This window comes from Tenrec ecaudatus, chromosome 4, assembly GCF_050624435.1.
Source record: "Tenrec ecaudatus isolate mTenEca1 chromosome 4, mTenEca1.hap1, whole genome shotgun sequence".
Lineage (NCBI taxonomy): Eukaryota > Metazoa > Chordata > Mammalia > Afrosoricida > Tenrecidae > Tenrec > Tenrec ecaudatus.
The window spans coordinates 75,312,416-75,332,006 of record NC_134533.1 but is presented as its reverse complement, the minus strand read 5'-3'; the positions used below and the strand labels follow the sequence as shown (position 1 = coordinate 75,332,006).

Sequence of the window (19,591 nt, the reverse complement as noted above, 5' to 3'; positions counted from 1 at the left end):
GAAGTACCAGGACAGACTCACAAAGCCTCCAAAGGTCTTTGCACGGGTGAGGCAGCTTGACTTTTACCAAGTTTGGCTAGAAAAGAACGCTGGTTTTGGAGTCAGAACACTTGGGTTCAAGAAGGTATCTGGAAATGAGATTGAGAGGACAAGATTGGAATGCCTCTGAATGCCAAGCTAACGGGCTTGGAATGCTTCTGAAAGGCACGGAAAACTTATCAAAGGCTTTTGAGCAGAAAATAACAAACCTTGCCCTACGATGATTAAATGCAGGCTACCTCAGGGGAAAAGCCAAAGTCAATGACTGCAGCTTGGTGATTTCTAGATGAGGGCACACGGCACAGCGGCCTGCCTGCAGACAGGTGAAGGAAAGGAACAGGTGGAGAGCACGAAAGCTTGTCAAAGGACAAAGTAGCAGATCTTAGTGACTGTGGAGACAGCGAGGAAACGCTCTCTCGCCCTCCGGCTTGTCTTAACTCTAGACATTCTGGGGAATTTTTGAGCATATCTCTATATCCAAAATTAAATACTAGACGCAGCTTATACATTTCCTTTACTACTGGCAATTTATTCTCAATTTCTGCACCTGCGTCTTTCACAGATCAACTCCCTTCAATAATCTACCATGTACCTTTTTTTTAACATTTTATTAGGGGTTCATACAACTCTTATCACAATCCATACATATACATACATCAATTGTATAAAGCACATCCATACATTCCCTGCCCCAATCATTCTCAAAGCATTTGCTCTCCACTTAAGCCCTTTGCATCAGGTCCTCTTTTTTCCCCCCTCCCTCCCCGCTCCCCTTCCCCACGTGCCCCTGGTAATTTATACATTGTTATTTTGTCATATCTTCTTTTTGAGATGCATCCTGTTCAGTGTGTGAGTGGATGGAAGGATGCGTATTTCAATTATTTCACTTACTCTTCTGCTGAAAACATGTAGATTTCTACTCTTTTACAATAAAATTTTGAAAAATTCATTTGTAAACAATACATTATGATCTACTAATTATCAGTGCATGAGTGAATATAGTGGTTTAAAAAACCGTCACTTCCACTGAGTTGATTCTGCTCCATTGCGATCCTGTAGGGCAGGACAGAAATGACCTGTGCGTTTCTGAAGCTGTGAATCTTTACGGGGGCAGCGAGCCTCGTCTTTCTCCTTCAGAGGAACTGGGGATTCAAACTGCTGACCTTGTGGTTCGCAGCCCAGCATGTAACCTTGTGCTACCAGGGCCCCTGGACACAGTGATTACTGACTGCAGTGGAGTCAGTGCCAGCACATTGGACCCTATAGCATAACTGCTATATAACTGCTCCTGTGGGATTCTGAGACTGTCACTCTTTACAGGTATAGAAAGCTTGACTCTCTCCCACAGAGGGGCTCGAGGTTTCGAACTACTGACCTTGTGGTTTGTAGCCCAATGCCTAACCACTACACATGCCACCAGGTCACCTAGATATAGTCATAGGACTCTAGAATTAGCCCAGGGAAGATTTTATATTGACAATGTACCAATTTATATTTCCACCTACATAATGCGCGGATGCTGTTTGCTAAGAAGTGGCTTTAAGAGAAGCAAAGCTGTCATTAAGGATACTGAGAAGAGAAATGACCCGAGGCTTTTGTGTTCTCACCTATCTTGTATTTTTGTTGCGTCTGTTGAGAAGTGAGAATGTTGGGAATTTACAGCATGGAACAAAAAAAATAAATAAAAATCTCCCTCAGACTGTGACCTGATATAGCCTGCTGCCTCTTCCATCCAGAAGGCCAAGCTATTTCTACCCTCCTGTGGTACCCAGCAAGTGGCATACATTGTTTAGATGATCTAATTCCATCAACCACACAATTGGGCTTGTAAGTGCACTATTTTTTTTTTTTTTGTCATCTTGGAAATATTTGTTAAGCCACTTTGGTGGTGAAAAGTTCTATGCTAGTGTGATATGACTTCCAAAGTTATTTCTGTTTTGCCTTCAGCAAAATGAATTCATAAGGTATTTCCAAATGGGGTAAAAAAATCCTCCTATAATAAATGCAACCAAAATAATATGAATTTGAAAGTTGGCCATATTATAAGCAAATTGCAGATGTTACAAGGCTACATTGATATATCATTACTTAGAATTTTTTTAAAACTAAAACCTGACTTTTTTTGAGATGCTAGTGCTTTATTAATACTAGTGTAAATCCTCAGTAAAAAGAAAGCAAAGTTGCCCCCACATAAACCAGTAAACATGATGAATGAAGAAAGATGGAAGTTCTCAGAGACTTCATTTTACTTGGATCTAAATCGGTGCTCATGGAAGCAGCAGACAACACATTGCATGAAGCAAATCTGCATGAGGCCTTTTGAAGTGTTAGGACTATGGCACTGGAGGTTGGCGCGGGGGGAGCTAATCATAATGAGTGTAAGGATGAAGAAAATGTTTTAAAACTTACTGTGTTGATGGTTTCAAAGCTCTTTCATATAGTTAAGCCATTGAATTGTTTGGTATGCGAATTATATGCCAATAAAATGGTTAAATTTTATAAAGCGGGATCCCCCAACATTTTTTAAGTAAAAGAAAAGACCTCACTTTGATAGGTAAGATTCGTCTGACCCAAGTCATGGTCTTTTTGAAAATTATTATTTTTAATACTTTTATTGGGGGCTCTGATATCTCTTGTCACAATCCATACGTTCATCCAGTGTGCATTCGGGCACATGTAAACATATGCTGCCATCATTTTCAAAGCATGCTCTTCCCACTTGAGCCCCTGATATCAGCTCCCCATATCTTTTCCCTCCCTATTATTAAATGATAATAATAGATTATTATTTCCATATCTTAAATTGTCCTCCATCGCCCCTCACCCACTTTTCCGTTATTCGTCCCCCTAGGAAGGGGTTATACTTGATCCTCGTGATCAATTCCCCTTTCTCCCACTACCTTCCCCATATCCTCCTGGTATCTCTACTCAATGGTGGCCTTTTTAAAAAATCATTTTATTAGAGGTTCGTACAGCTCTTATCACAATCCATACATCTATTGTCAAGCACATTTGTACATATGTTGCCAGCATCATTTTCAAAACATTTTCTTTCTACTTGAGCTCTTGGTTTCAGCTCTATTTTCCTGCCCTTCCCCTATTCTCTCAAAAACGAAGGTCTGACTCCTTTTATCCTTGTTCATATTTTAGCTAGTTTTAAAATGATTCAGATGCTGCTGTTTGCCTTCATGGTGCTGATGATAGGGTTGGTTGACATCAAGTGTACTCTTGTGCATAATGGGACTATTCCTCAAGGCTGTGACCTTTCAGAAGCAGATCCCCAGGCCTGTCCAAGGGTCGTCCCAGGATAGGACCGTGTGATGACAATATTTTTAGGCTAGGAGCTGCAGTCACACGTGTGTACAGTCGCTAAGACATCGGCTAGGACTGTGAAACCTGTGGGAGCCAGCACTCGGCCGAACCGCCTTCTTTATCCAGCTCCCGCAAGTGTTCTGCTGGAGATGGTGCAGCCTTACCGGTTTACCTGTCGCTCTTTGAGTGGGAAACATTTGTGCTTTCCTTGTCTGGCAGGTTTCCGCTTTACACAGGTTCTACCTTTCAAAGACCTCACTGAGTATGTGTGTCGTACTTTACTCCCGTGTGCTCCTGTAAAGAGTTACAGTCTCGGAAATCACGGGGTTAGTATACCTGCCCTGCGGGGCACTATGAGTCGGAAATAACTGCCTGGTAGTGAGTTTAGAGTTTTGGGTACTTGTTTAAGGAGCCCTGGTGGTGTATGTAGTGGGTTACAGTTGGACTGCTGAGGGCAAGGTGAGTTTGAGCCCATGAGCCACTGAATGGGAGAAAGATGAGGCTGCCTGCTCCTGTGAAGATTTACAGCCTCAGAAACCCAGGCGGCCATTCTACTCTGTCATACAGGCTTTCTTCTTGTAATGTTAGATCACTAGACGGTTGTTTATAAAAAGGATTAATTCATCTTATTCCCTATTGACTCAAGGGAGAAAAGAGAAGTAATATTTATTGAGTCGGAATAGACCCAATGGCAATAAATTTTGAGAAGTATTGTATATAATGGTGTGTCAAAAAGTTAATTGCTATTGCTACTAGGATCCAGTTCCTAAATGTGTGGGTTTATTCAAAACAAAACATATTAAGTCTGTCTCTGATCAGTGGATGGCTGCAGACAAGTTCTGTCAGTAATACATGTGGCTTGTGAGGGGATCTGTTGGCCAGTGAAATTCAAAACAGAGGTCAGTTTAGAAGGTTATGGCAGGGGACTGGGGGGCGGAGCGGTGAATGTGTGCAGGCTGTCCCAAGAGATAATCTTAATATTCTCGAAGGATACAGGATGATCATGGCAGCTTATTAAGTTTTTAGAAAGCTGAACACTTGCCTTGGTTGGGAAAAAGCCAGGAACGTGTGCTGAGAGAGTTTGCCATTACAACAATATACCTGCTCATTCTTCAAGGGAGCGAGGGCTGCCCTGTGAGGTGAGAATTGTTGGGAAACCTTACCCCATCCATCCTACAGCCTTGGTGTTACCCCTTCAGACTTCTCTTTGTTCCCCAAATTGAACATTTCAAAGAAACAAATTGAGTCTGAGGAGGGTGCGTCAGGGAGGCTTGGAGAGGTGGGAACACGGCCTTGAGAGGGTGTAGACCTAGGTGGAGGCGGTGTTGAAGGACAGCAGGCCCACATTTTTTTATTCAATGAAGCTATGATTCCGTAGCAAAGTTTTTTGACCTGCCCTCCAGTTTTCGGCATTCTATCCAGTGTCTTTCAGGAGGACAGAGGCCGCGTCTCCGCCTACATTGTTGTGCAGTCCCTAGCACATTCCCTGGCTTGTGGTAGGTGCTTCAGAAATGTCCGTGGAATTCATTACTATTATTATTTTTAGATAAGGAAACAAGACTCCGAAAATTGTATCAAAAACCACGCAGAGAAACAGAGCTGTGTTGTAAACAAGAACTGTCTAGCTGGAAGTAAACATTGATTGCACACTTTCCACTGACGCCTGAATTTTTCTTTTGAGAGAAGATACTAACATTTTACCCGGCATTTGATCAGGTTACAGCTGTCAAGAGTGGCATCACAGTGGCTGCGCAGTGATTCTTGAAGCGGTTGAGCTGTTGAGTTAAATGATGCATGGACGATCTGCCAATAAAGCTGAAAAAGCATTAGCAGCACATAAAGTCAAGTGTCCTTGCCATTTCTTGTTTGCTATTTGCTGGGAGAGAGAAAATAACATTTACTAGTAACCTGATTTTGGCAAGCAGTCCTGATAGTTTTTGCATAAATAACATTATTTACGCACCCATCTTAATTAAACATTGCAGAAGCAGACAGTGAGGAGTCCTGGTGGCATAGGGGTTTTGTGTTGGGCAGCTGACTGCAAGCTCAGTAGTTTGAAACCACCAGCCACTCCATGGAATGAAGATGAGGCTTTCTCCTCCCCAAAGGAGCTAGTCTCAGAAACAGCGGGCACTTCTGCCCTGTCCTGAAGGGTCACCATGAGCTGAAATCGACTGGATGTTAACAAGTTTGAGTTTTTTGTCGATGGTAAGATCTTGTTGAAGTAATTGACCGAGTGGCTGTGACAGTGAGCTCAAATGTAGCGATTGTGAAAATGGTGCAGGGCAGGGCAATGTTTTGTTCTGTTACACACGTGGTTCCTCTGAGTTGCGACCAACTGTCGACACCTAACAACAACATAATGTAGAGCCCTATTCTGCCATGGGTTAGGTGTTGAGCTCCTAACCCCTAGCTTGACAGTTCACACCACCAGCCACCATAGGGAGAAAAATGAAGATGTCTGAGCCCATAAACTATGTAGTCTCAGAAACCCTAAGGTTGCTATGAGAATCAGTCCAATGGCAATTGGTTGTGCATAAGATGGAATATAGGTTACACCACTGCTGGGCTCAAGAAACAAAACGTTAATCATACCTTTGATCCCCCACGGTGAACCACCATCGTCCCATCTCCCGCCCTTCTCTCACTGCCCCAGATTTTGTATTTATTTTTCCTGTGTTGTTTTTTAAAATAGTTTGATCGCATGAATGTACCCCTAGACAAAATTTAGTTCAATTATGCATGACTTTACTTGTTATAAATGAAGTCGTACTCTAGGATCTTCTGCGGTGACCTTCCCCGTCTTCACCCAGCATTGTGTCCTAATTAAGTGGGAATCTCAGGGCGGGGGACCCAGTCCTTAGTCTTCCATAAGGCTCCGAGTGATTCCAGTTAGCCCGCCCATGGATAAGCAGACCAGTAGAAGAGCACGTCCAGAGCGTCAGCATCAGCCTGATTGAGGCTCGTGGCCACCCTGTGTAACAAGAGCGAAAGGGCCCATCCATTCTCGACTCGCCGCCACTGCATCAGTGCCAGCCTCTCGCAACCCTGCAGGACCAAGTGGAGCTGTCCCTGCGGCTGCCGACTGTGACCCTGTCAGGAGAGGGACGCGGCTCTCCAGCCGAAGTAGTTTTTACCATGTGAAGTAGTTCTGTTTTTCCAAGTAATTTGGTTGGCTCTTTTTCCGTTCTGCTAGAGAACTTTGAACTTTCAATACGGAGATTGTTTTTTTACATAAATTATTGTTTCCATTGCTAATTAAAGTAGAAAAAGGATAGTCCTGTTTTTGTTTTTAAGCAGTGACTTTTATGTTGCTATTTTGAGCATTAGAATTCAGTTAATTAGTCACAATACAAAAGAAAAAACAAGTTTCACAAACACTGCAAAGACTTGTGAAGCCTTTGAACTTAAGCTCTTTAAGGCCAGTGCTATTCATTTATTTTATGAAGTGGAGTTTTAATGGAAATGAGACATTTATTTTCTGGATGCTATTCTTAGAAACTTGATATTTAATTTTTGGATGCTGTTATTAAAGGAAACATTCCATAATACCATTGACTTCAAGAAACACTAAAAATAATAGGAAACTTTTTTTGGATAGCTTCAAAATGTTGACATTTCTAACAATATGCCTTTGAATGGCTTATTCTGAAGTACCACTAGCCCTAATCCATTGCTCTAAAATCGGTTCTGACGCGTAGCCACCCTAATGGGACTGCTCCATAGGATTCCCAGCACAGAAATCTTTATGGAAGCCGACGTGCACATCTTTCTCCGGCCAAGTAGGTGGTGGATTCAAACTTGGGTCTTTTGGATAGCAGCTGAACTCTTGCCCACTGTACCCTCACGTCTCCTAAGCCCCAAGGCCAGAGGTAAAGGAAGACCAAGCCTTTCTGGGCCAGTTATCAGGAATTAGTTTCCTATACACAGCAACTGCAAGAGAATATATTCTCTTTAGTCATTTTTGGTTAAATTGGGAAGAGGTCTAAAAGAGACAGGCACTAGTTGAAATTTTATTTGCTCAGAAAGAAATGTAAGGATTCAGCATGCTAGATGCAGTTAAGTTTAGTATTAACGGAGTGCCTGAGATGGTGTCCCTGCGTGGTATATAAAGAGGTTGGCAGTTGGAATCCATCCAGAGGAACCCAGAGAAAAGGCTTGGAGACCCACTCTGATCCCAGCTCTTGATCTTAGGCCGTTGGCTTAAAATCTGGAAATGCCTCAAATCATGGTAGGAGATCTAGAAAGAAGAGAATAGAAATGAAGCTATTTCAGATCTTAAAGGTGAAGACAGCATGTGGAACCAACACTCCAGGACCTGAAAAGACTGCAGGGAGAATTAACCTGATGCACAGCGTCCCAAACTTTCCTCTAGTTCTTGACGAGAACCCTCTCGCCTCCTCTCCCCCACCCCACCCCAAATGTTCACTTTGTTCTTTTTCTTAGTGGGTGAGAGGAAAAAATGTTCATGGATAATGTCCAAGTGGTTAAGGGACTTGACTCTGGAGAGATTCCCCTTAAAAATCCCAGTTTGACAGCTAATGAGCCAAAATGGCTGTTGGGGGGATTATCATGAAGAGAGTGGTGTGTTTCCTCAGTCCTTCGCGCTAGGCAGCACTTGTCTTTTAGTGATCGCCATGGTTTCTCTCCTGAATAAGCAAATATGCAGACAGTGCTGTTCAGGCACCTTTGCTGCAGTCCTCCGCGCCCTCTCGAGCACGGCCACCCCACGATGCTTTCCTTGCTGCATACCCTGCCCCTTCTCAGACTGCCCTGCAGGACAGCAGACCGTTGACGCACGCTGAGCTAACGCCTGCCCATCCTGCTGACCACAGAGTTGCTGAGGTGAAACGGTTCTCGGGGCTGGGAGTGGCGGTTGTAGTTAGTGTAATTGTGGAATACAGATGGACCTTGATTTTAAGAGAGATTATTTTTATCCCAGAAGCGCAACAAAATACACAATTGTGCACCCCTGGAGAACATGGAAACACAAACTTGCTTTTCTGGAAAGGACAGAGGAGGGTCTTACGTATGCATGGCTTCCTAATGACGGGAGACTGGAAGCAAACGTAACTGGACAAGTAGGCTAGTTTAGTAAGTATGAAACTTTCTTGGCTTTAGTTTTGGTTTTTGCTTTTAAATGATATACAATCCAATGGCAAGCCAGGGGGATCCTACAGTCATTATAGCAACCCTGTTTGAGAGACAGCTAGACGTAGAACATACAACTGCCAAACAACAAATCTGTAGCAAGTATACGACAGCTTCAGTTCCTGTGTTTTGTTTTATGTGATCAGAACTCATGTTTGGGAGAGAATAGTACACCTTCTTCCGTTTTTTGTTTTGAGTCCTGTACCTTTGTTCGTGGTTTTGTTGTAAATTGCTATCCAGTTGGTGATGGCAGTGGTGATCCTTAGTGTGCAGAGTAGAGCTGCCCCATGGGGTTTGCAAGGCTCTGACCGTGGGACGTACATCACCAGGCCTGCCCTAGAAGGATGTATCCCTGATGACGTAGTGGTTACACATTAGGCTGCTAACTGCAAAGTTGGCAGTTGAAAACCACCAGTCACTCTGCTGGAAAACGATGAGGCTTTCTATTCCCATAAAGAGTTAGTCTTGGAAACCCAGGAGACAGTTCTGCCCTGCCCTGCAGGATCACTATGAGTCAGAACTGACTCAATAACAGTGAGTTAGTTTTGTTCTGAGTCTTTTTCCCCATCCTCCCCCCACCTCGCCCCCAGCTTCCCCAGTGGATTCGAACCCCGAGTGGTTCATCTGGAAATTAAGAAGTTAACCATTGGTGGCTCCAAGATAGAAAATAGGAGGGCAGCTAGTATATTAGAAAGGTGAATGTAGTAGACAATGAGAAACCTGGATTCTACTTTCACTCTGGATTCTACTATTACTCTTGCGGAAAAAAAACTAGTTATGTATGGCATTCGGCTTGACATTTAGCATGTAGCACTTTTAAACTTTACGGCATAAAAAGAAGTTGTGTCAAAGTCTCTTCAAACTGAAGGGGGCTCTGTAGAGGTTCTTTACTATCTGTACCACGAAAGACTTAGCCTCTCTATAAACCCTGAAATGGGACAAGAAGACAAACAGGCGATTCACTGGCCGTGTGCTGGTTACAGATGGTCACGGCTCTCCCTTTGCTTCATGATCTCCAGAGCAATTGCAGCCTGTGATCATCTGTAATGACCCACTGTTTTGATTTTAGACCTTCTGGGGGTTGGTATGATTCATCTTCATGTATTCCATTGTCATTTTTTTCCTCTGCGATTGTGAGTAAATCAGAGTGAGCTACGTAGGGTGAGGCAGTGGTAGGATGCGGAGAGGGAAAGATGGAAAAGAAGTAAATGGAGGTCAACGAGGCCATGGGTGCTTCTGTGATTATGGGGGTTACAGTTTGCTCGTTGAATGGCAATCAGAGAAAAGTTCCAGTGTTCATTGTGGACCTTTCTGTGACTCCATTAACTGCCTGAGCCCGCTCATTGCTGCTATCTGACACAGAGCCAGAGGCAGGCCCTTTTGGGTTTTTCTATTCCCGTTCCCTAGAGCAGTGGTTCTCAACCTGGGGGTCGCGACCCCTTTGGGGGTTGAACAGTAGCAAAATGACAGTTATGAAGTAACAGTGAAAATAATTTTATGGTTGGGGGGGTTACCCCCACATGAAGAACTGTATTAAAGGGTCACGGTATTGGGAAGGTTGAGAACCACTGCCCTAGAGATTGTGGAAACACTCCAATATGTGTGTTTGTGAAAATAGATACCTGAAGGGCAATTCAAAATATTTGTTAAATATTTTCTCAGAACTCCTCAAACAAAGAGAGTTTTAGCCCATCCCCACCCACCAACGTGAAACTCAGAATACCCACATTTTTCTGAATATTGATACCTCTTGGTCTCCCTTTCCTGGCTCAGCCATTATCTATCTTTATATATAAGTCATTTTATTGGGGTGCATACAACTCATCACAATCCATCCATTGTGTCAAGCACATTTGTACATTTGTTGCCATCATCATTCTCAAAACATTTCCTTTCCACTTGAGCCTTTGGTATCAGCTCATTTTTCTCCTTCCCTCATGAACCCCTGATAATTTATGAATAACTATTATTTTGTCATGTCTTACACTGTCCAACGTCTCCCCTCACCCACTTTTCTATTGTCTGTCCCCCAGGGAGGGGTTATATGTAGATCATTGTGATCTGTTCCTCCTTTCTCCCCCACCTTACCCTCCTGGTATCTCTACTCTCATTATTGGTCCTAAGGGTTTTAGCTGTCCTGGATTCCCTGTGTTTCCAGCTTTGGTCTGTACCAGTGTACATCCTCTGGTCTAGCCAAATTTGTAAGGTAGAATTGAGGTCATGATAATGGGGGAAAGAAGCATTAAAGTACTAGAGGAAAGCTGTATGTTTCCTTGGTGTTACACTGCACCCCGACTGGGGCTTTGAGTCTCCACTGTACACTCCCCCTCATTCACAATGGTAATGATTTTTTGTTCTTTGATACCTGATCCTGTTGATACCTCGTGATCACACAGGCTGGTATGCTTCTTCCTTGTGGCCTTTGTTGCTTCTCAGCTACATGGCTGCTTGTTTATCTTCAAGCTTTTAAAACTCCAGATGCTATATATTTTGGTAGCTGGGCACCCTCAGCTTTCTTCACATTTTCGTATGTACCCATGTCACAAAGGCAAGCGTCATGGAATGCCAGTTTAATAGAACAAAGTGTTCTTGCATTGAGGGAGTACTTGAGTAGAGACCCTCCCCTACCTTAATACTAAACTTATAAATATATGCATATCGATCTATTTCCTCATCATATATATATTTACATATGTACATGCCTGTATTTAGACCTCTATAAATGCCCCTTCCCTCCTAGTTCTTTCCTCTGTTTCCTGTTACTTTCCTCTTGTCCCCACATCATGCTCAGCCTTTCTTTGGGTTACAGTAATTCCTCTCAGTTATATTGCCCTTGATCAAGCCCCACCAGGCATCCTAGCCATCGATTTTAGATAACTTGTTGTTCCCTTGTCCCTGGGGTTGCTAACACCCACTTCCTTTTCCCCACCTCCCCCTCTTCCATGTCCCCCTAGAACCTTTGGTTCCGTTGTTGTCTCCTCCAGATTGTTTATCCTGCCTATCTTATCTAGATAGATATACAGAGATAATAATATGCACAACCAAGACAGAGCAAAACAAAGTAACAAAAGAAAGCAAAGCAACAACAAACAGCGACAAAGAAAAGCCTGTAAATAGTTCAAGGCCTGTTTGTTGACCTTTAGGAGTGTTTTCCCATTGAGTTTAATGGGGTGCCATGCCCTTGCCCCAAAGTCTATTTTTGGTATTCCCTGGAGACTTCCTTGCTCTGTTCCCCTTGCTGTTCTGTTGCACACCCCTAGTGTTTCGCCTCAGTGTGGTTGGGTCAGATCAGGCACAATTCCCTCACTGTGTCTCCAGTGTTGTCCTCTATAGTGCAATGGGTCAGTGAGGGATGTCGAGTCTAGTAGTCCTGGCCCTGTGGTCCTCTCTGTGCTTTGACTGCTCTGAGCAGGAATATTGTCCTCAGGCCTTGGTGGGCCAGGATGTGTTCCACTCTCTCTTCCTCCCCCCTTCATTTGCTCCTGTGTACTCTGATCAGACATGTCCCTCTCCCTGAGATGTAGCTTCAGTGCTGTCCTCTGAGGTGAAGTCTTCTGCAGGGAGGGGGCGCTGCCCACATAGTTGAACTTGGGGTCGGCACCTCAGACCTCTCCATTATCTCTCTTTTAATGGCAGAATAACGTAGCCAAATATTTACTGTTGTACTTGATAGAAAAAGGCTGGGTTGAATTGTGTTACACTTGTAAAGTAGATGATCAGAGAAAGTTTAGTTCAATCATTGAATGTTAGAATGGGCGGGTCCTTCCATCTGTGTATTGATTTTCAAATGGTTTTGCTTGAGTATCTTTTTCATATGATGTCTTATGCCAACCCAATGTATAAAATAGATCAAAGCAATGACTTCATTGGCTGGCACAGATATACATTTTTTTGGTAGGTAAGTATATGTTAATTGCTCGTAACATGGCTGTCTAGCAGCTAGACTGCAGCAGAGCATGAGAAAGTGGGGAGGATGCAGGCAAGTCTTAGCTACGCAGGGGCATCCTTAACTCATGTCCATTAAACGCCCCAACAAAATTCCAAAATACTTTTTTTAGGAAACATTGTCATCACTAATGATTAGCTCTGATCTATCATCCCTCGTTAATTTAGCGAGTCTTAAGACTTTTTGCCATCCACATACCAGCAACTTCAAACTTTTTTCACATGTCTGCCCCCGCAGTCTCTCTTCTAAAGCGTTGCTGCTGACTCCATTTTTCTTATGATGTTGTGTAACCCATTCAAAGTTGATGTCTCCAATACAACTCTAGATTTCTCCTCCTTTTGCTTTCCCAATCTTAGTCATCCCTGGAAAAAGCATTGCCATCTATCTCTCTGTTTAAGTAAAACACCTTAGAAGTCAGACTTAACTCATGCTTTCCTTCCCTGGGTCGTCCAACCCTCCGGCTATTTTAAGTCAGTTCAATTGGTTTACCTTTCATTTCGATCCTTGTTCTATGCATTTTGCTCTATGTTCATTGTCTAAATCAAACCACCTACCTTTTCTTATCTCCTCCGTATTTGGTCTCCCTACTTACACTCATGACCCATATTGTCTATTTTCCACTCAAGCACTAGAATAACCGTTAAAATGCATCATGCCACAACTACATAAAACAGTTGAGTGTAAGCAAACAAAAACAGGTCAGTGATTGCTCTAAGTCCTTATAGTAAGAATTCAAGAACATAGTCGATAATATAGCAAATACATTCTCCTCCTTCCAGTCTTTGCCTATCGCTGCTGCTTCCGAGTGCCTTCTTCTCTTCCCTCACTCACACATTCCAGTTGATTGTTACCTTGTTTCTGAATTAATTTATATGTTTCTTCTTTTTTGTGTCATTAGAAAGCCCTCTGAGAGCTTCCGTTGTCTGTTTTACTCACTGCTGTCTCCACTGTCTAGAGCAGTGTCCGGATGGATGAATGAAGTGCCTGTGTGGATTGTCGTGGAAGCGCATGGGAGGTTCATCTCCACTGGCTTAGTCATAGCGTGGGGAGTGGTGGTGGCCCTGAGTAGGAAAGCAGGCTTTGTGAATACAAGCTATTTGAACCGAAACCTGAGGGGCAAGGAGGCGTCAGCCACATGAAAAGCACAGGGAAATTTGGGGTTGAGAGAGCAGTTTCTGGGGTGCCAAGAACAAGAAGCCAGCGAGAACGTTTTGCAGTCAGACATGCCCAGAGTGCAGGAATTGACGGCGTGCCGTTGGAAGTGTTCCAGTAAACTGATGCAGTGTGCTCAGTTTGCCCAGACACCTGGCTGCCCAGCTGGAATAGATTCATATTGCATCCATTCCAAAGAAAGGCATCCCAACAGAATGGAAATTATCTAACCATATCATTAATCTCAGACGGCAAGCTAAATTTTGCTGAAGATCGTTCAATGACGTTTGCAGCGATACACTGACATGCATAAATTCAAGCCAGATTCAGAAGCCGATGTGGAACAAAAGACATTACTGTTGACATCAGATGGATCTTGGATGAAAGCAGAGGATATCAGAAATGTTTACTTGTGTTTATTGTCTATGTAAAGGCATTGGACTATGTGGATCATAACTAGATAGCTTTGCAAAGAATGAGAATTCCCAAATACTTCGTTGTGCTCCTACAAAATCTGCCCGTAAACCAAGAGGCAATCATTTGAAAAGAATAAAGGGTACTGCATGATTTAAAAGGTGCGTGGCATTGTTACTTTCTTCCATATTTGTATGCCAAGCAAAAAAAAATCGCAAAACCTGGACAATATGAAGAAGAATGTGGCATCAGGGTTGGAGGAAGCCTCCGTACCAACTAGTGATAAGCTTGCTGAAAAGTGAAATGGACTTGAAGGCACTCACCTTTCTAAACGCTGCTCCCTAATCCACACTTACAGTGTGCTCTCTGTTGTCGATGCTGTTGTCAGGGCCGTCACATCATTCCCAACAGCGAGCCAAACAGCAGCCAAAGAAATACTGCACAGTCCTCGCGATTGTCTGTATGTTTGAGCCCCTTGCTGCAGACGCCTTGACTTTGTCCTCTTCCCAGAACTAGTTCTTCCTAGTGAAATGTCCAAAATACATGAGATGAGGGCTTATCCTCACTTCGAAGAAACATTCTGGTTGTACTCACTGTAACACAAAGTTGTTCGTTCTTCTGGCAGTTCACAGTATAGTCATTGCTCTTTGGCAGTATCATAATTCAAAGTCACTGATTCTTCTTTGGCCCCTCTTACTCATTGTTCAACAATCACATGCATATTTGGGAGGAGTTACAAAGACTGGCTAGAAGAACCTTATCAAACTCAGTGATAGTACACCATAACTTAACAAATTATAGTTTCTTAAAGATTTGTTGCATACACTGAGGTTGTGGACGGACTTCGGGCCTCTGCTCATGCCCTCCCTCAAGGCAGGAACACTTTGTTCTAGCAACCTGGCATTCTGTGATGCTCACCTTCCAGGCACAATCGCTGAAGACAAAATGGGTGCATAAACAAATGTGGTGAAGAGAGCGGATGGTGTCTGGCTATTAAAAGATATAGCGTCTGGGTCTTAAAGGCTTGAAGTTAAATCAGTGGCCATCTAGCAGAACTGCAACAAGCCCAGATGAAAGAAGCACCCAGCCTGTGCAAGCATGAGGTGTCCCTGGGACTGGGTAACAGGCATCTGAAGACCCCAAACAAACCAACCATATTGTTGAGAACCAGGTGTGTCAAGAGCAGAGACCCAAAGCCCATCTGTAGAAAATGGGACATCCCCTCACAGAGGGGTCACAGGGAAGGGATGTATCAATCAAGGTAGAATAAAGCACCGATGGAACACACAGTAGTCCTGGTTCCTTGAGGCTTTCTCACTCCCCTCTCCCACTATCCTGACCCCAGTGCTGTCTTTCACTGTTGTCTAGACCGAAGCATGTGCACAGGGACAGAGAAGAGTAGAACTCACGACACATAGAATCCAGGAACCGGAGTGGGAGTATTGATACCTGGAGCGTAGGGAGAAGATTGGTAGAGGAGGAGAAGGAACGGGGAACTGATAGCGATGATTGACACATAACCACACCCCAGGGGGATGAACAACAGAAACCATGGGGGAGGGAGACAGTAGTTGGTATAAGATATGAAAATAATTTCTAATTTATCAACAGGCCATGAGGGTGGGATGGAGAGGAACTGATACCAAGGGCGCGGTAAAAAGTAAATGTCTAGAAAGTAATGATGGCAACATATGTACAAATGTACTTGGTACAATTGATGTATGGATTGTTAGCAAGTTATAAGAGACCTCAATAAAATGTTTTTTAAGAAAAGATTAGCTGCAACATAAAATGGAAATCATATAATTTACTAATTTCTCTACTGTCTGCTCATAGAGAAACTGCTGTTCTGAGTTTGGACTGTAGCAAGTACAGTCTCCTCCTATTGTTCTCTGTTGCATTGAAATCCATTGGTGTAGCTCACGCTTTGAGTGTATCTTGGACCCTGGCACGCTTTTGTAGTGTCATGTGTTGCATGGAAAATACTGAGTTGGTTCTGCAGATATCTCAAATGTTAACACCTTTCATTATACAAAATTATAAAACCAGATTTATTGGTATTACTTTCTGCCTTCGATATTGGGAAGGTCTTAGGCTCATAGTGTCCAATTCTTGTGTTCTGAAATTCCAATTTTGCCTTGAAAGCTTAAGTTTTCTCATTGATAAGAAATATTATCTGTTGTTTTCCTTGTGATATATGCTTCTTTTTTTTTTTTTTACCGGCACGCCTGTTAAATTTGTCAGACCGAATGGCCACAGACTGGTTGGCAGCCATTCTTTACAGTGTAATTGGTGTTCCATGAAGTCAAGCAGCTTGTTCAACTCCCAGCTCGATCTCACAAGTGCTTTGTCACGCCGGTTATTAAAGACACGTGTTCGCAGGGATGATAAAGTAAAGCCAATTACTTAAACTGCTTCATCAAAGACATTCCGGAGTGAAATTGGCTGTATGTAGATTCTTTGCTATGCCAGAACCCAACATTCTATTAGGCCCAAATAAGTAAAGACACCACCAAACACGACTGGAATGCTCTCTGCCTTAGGAAAGAAAAAGCCAAGCAGCAGACGAGCATCCACAAAAGCGAGAACTGCCTGTGTTGTCATAGGCAGGATCTGTCCTCACCGCTGTTTAATTTCATTCTGATCTTTAGTTGTGGCAAGTGCGTGAATACGAAAACAGCTAGCTAATAGCTTCTTGTTGTTTATATTCTTTATTTACAGCCTTCAAGCAAGATGAAAGATTCCAAGGAGGATTTCTTCAATGTTCCTGCTTTCTTAACTGTCTCAGGACAGCTTCATCTGGAAGTGATGTCAGGGTACCCAATTTTCTCTTTTGCCTTCATGGACTATTGATTTGGGTTGGGGTGAAAGTGAAATAGAGCTGCTCTTTCCAGCGTTCATCTAGAGCAACACTTTGAAAATGGTCAAGTCTATTACTACAAAGTCACATTGGTCTCGGCTTTCCTAGTGAACAATGCAGCACAGCGCTGGATATATGAAGAGGCAGTGTTTTTTCAAGTAGGGCCCTGGATTTCCAAAACGTAAGGGAAGATGAAACATAATTACTGTGTATACTCGTGTATATGACGAGTTCTTCAGCACTTTTTATGCGGTATTGTGCCTCAGCTGATAGTTGGGCCAGCTTATGCTCAAGTATATACGGTAATCATGTTTGTACCTGAGCCAGTGTAAATGGGCCATTTGCATTTAAGGATTGGGGTAGGAGGCGTTATATCCCTAGAACAGGCACAAGAGATTTTTCTGCTTAGTGAAAATAAAGCTAACTGCTAGAGCCGTCTAGAGACATTATGGCAAATCCATGTCAGATCCCTGGCAGGTCATGGTACACCTTTGGGTCCAACTTCCCCTTCTTTTAGAACAGGAGATTGGACAGACCCTAAGTTTGTACAAATCTAAGGTTCTGTAATCTTGTGAACACAGTTCCACTCAGCAAGTACTGTTTCTTTTAAATAGCCTTGCTTTCTCCTATGGGGAGAAACAGCTTGAGTCAAAAGAAAGGCATCCTTATGTATCTCCCATTGTTTTTCAAATGAAAACGCAGAAGAACTAAAATAATTTTGCCTATTTTTGTGCCTTCTTGGTTGGCAGTGTGGAATGTGAACGGTGATCTAACAATGGCCTTGAAAATAGCACATGGCTTTACTTAGTGTCTTCTGTGGCTTTCCTTGAGCAGAAAATGGCATCTGATCGTTCTGATGATGAAATGAGTGGCAGTACTGTAGAACACGGTACAGCTTAGCCGTCATCTTCGTAGCCTTGGGAGACGACAGGATTTGCTGTGCTGACATGGGAGAGCCAATGCCAGGGAGTCCTTAGAAAGTTCCCTAAGCCTGCTGTCAGAGGATGGCGTTCAACAATTATGAGCATGATTCATACAAATCTAAAATGAACAGGTAGCAAGGATATGTTTCAATTCATTAATTACTCGGGAGCAGCAAAAATAGACTACCTCAAAGACCATCTGAGGAGCTCTGTATTCACAGGTAAAGTAGATCGTTTAGGTTAGTTACAAACTAGTTAAAAGTCTTGCAGACCAAGAGGCCATCATCTCTATGGTTATCTGTCCTACAGGGCAGAAATTATTTTCAGCACTACTCAATAAAAATGTACAAGTTAACATGTAACTTCACTTATTGTAGGATACAATTGTGAAACAATTGTGGGGCAACGTGCCCTCTCTGAGTGAGTCTGTCTGTGTAGGACATTGAAAGGGAGACCACCCACATCCAAGTGCTGGATAACCTATTACGTACAGAGTGCCATGGTCATAAGGAAGGTAGGAACCTAACAAACCCTTGATACTTGTGAAAAGACGAAATAGTACTCTTAGCTCCCCTATTATAATACCACTGGTGTTTTAAAATATGTTCTCTCCTCAGCAAATTGCTGTGAGCCATAAAACACAGTGTACAATGAAATTTGACAGAAGATAAAATTGGCAGAATACTAAGCTTTGTGATTTTTAATGTGATATGAAGTGTTTCTAATGTCATTCAAGCATTCCTGATTTCATATGCAAAGTTCTAGGACTATTAATAGTGTCTCGTGTTTCAGATTAGTGCATGATCTGATCTTAACTTCAGCTTTTTTTGCTTTAATTTTATTTAACAAACTTATGGGAAAAGGCAGTTAAATTTAGAAACATAACATTTTCCAAAACTATCTCTGTGTTAGGTAAATGGGCTAATGCTTCCCTTTAAAGTTGAAAGCATGCTTAAATCGGTTTTCCATCTTGTAGTAAACTTTAGACTTACAGAGAAATGTCAGCATGCAGCGAGTTCCCGCATAGCTCACCCAATTCCCGATCATGAAGCGCGGCTTATTTGTCACCGCTACGAGTCTGCTCTTGCCTCACCGCAGTCAAAACCAAACCTACGTCACCCATTTGACGCCAGCTCATAGCAACCCTGTGAGTGTCCAAGACTGACTTTATAGGAGTAAAGACCCGTCTTTCTCCCGAGGAGCAGCTGGTGGTTTTGAACTGCTGACCTCTCCATTATGTTCTATGAAGAGTACAAAAAGTACTATAAAGTTGATGTCTCCAAGCCCCGTTTGTATAATTTTAGAAGATGACATGATACTTCGCACCCCACAATTGAAACCCACGCATGGTGGTGATTGACCTCCCGGCTTTGTCTTCCCCTCTGAGGCAGCCGTCATGCTCCCTTTTCTTCTTCTCTTACTTTTTATTTTTTACCCTCCGTTAGAGTCAGTGATGCGTAATGAGATGATCACTCCGAGGATGGCTATAATAATAGCAAGGTATAGGAAAGATAGGATTATTAAAATCACACATGTACCTTAGATTCATGAAAAGATTAGATGAGTTTCACTTTACAAAAAGAAGAGGGCGTAGCCTGGGCTGGGGAATGTAAGGGCGAGCAAGGGAGCAGTAAGGAAGGAGCTGCACACTGATGGGTGACCCAGATGCCCTGTCCAAGCAGGGGGACAGTGGTGGAAAGCATTGGGCTACCTCAGTACGAGAGCCACCTGATGGCTAACGGATCTGACAATGTGCAGTTTATGAGCCTCGCTGGATTCATTGGGTGCTCAGAA

At 43.0% G+C, this 19,591-nt stretch overlaps 1 protein-coding gene across 3 annotated transcripts in view; it reads left to right on the top strand.

The window, feature by feature from the left end:
* Nucleotides 1-19,591, top strand: part of NARS2 (asparaginyl-tRNA synthetase 2, mitochondrial) — a 107,577-nt gene that overhangs the window by 28,085 nt on the left and 59,901 nt on the right. For all 3 annotated transcript variants that reach the window (XM_075546352.1, XM_075546355.1, XM_075546353.1), the window contains one exon: nt 16,736-16,830. In XM_075546352.1, coding sequence (XP_075402467.1) covers nt 16,736-16,830 — 95 coding nt within the window. The remainder of the gene's footprint in view (nt 1-16,735; nt 16,831-19,591) is intronic.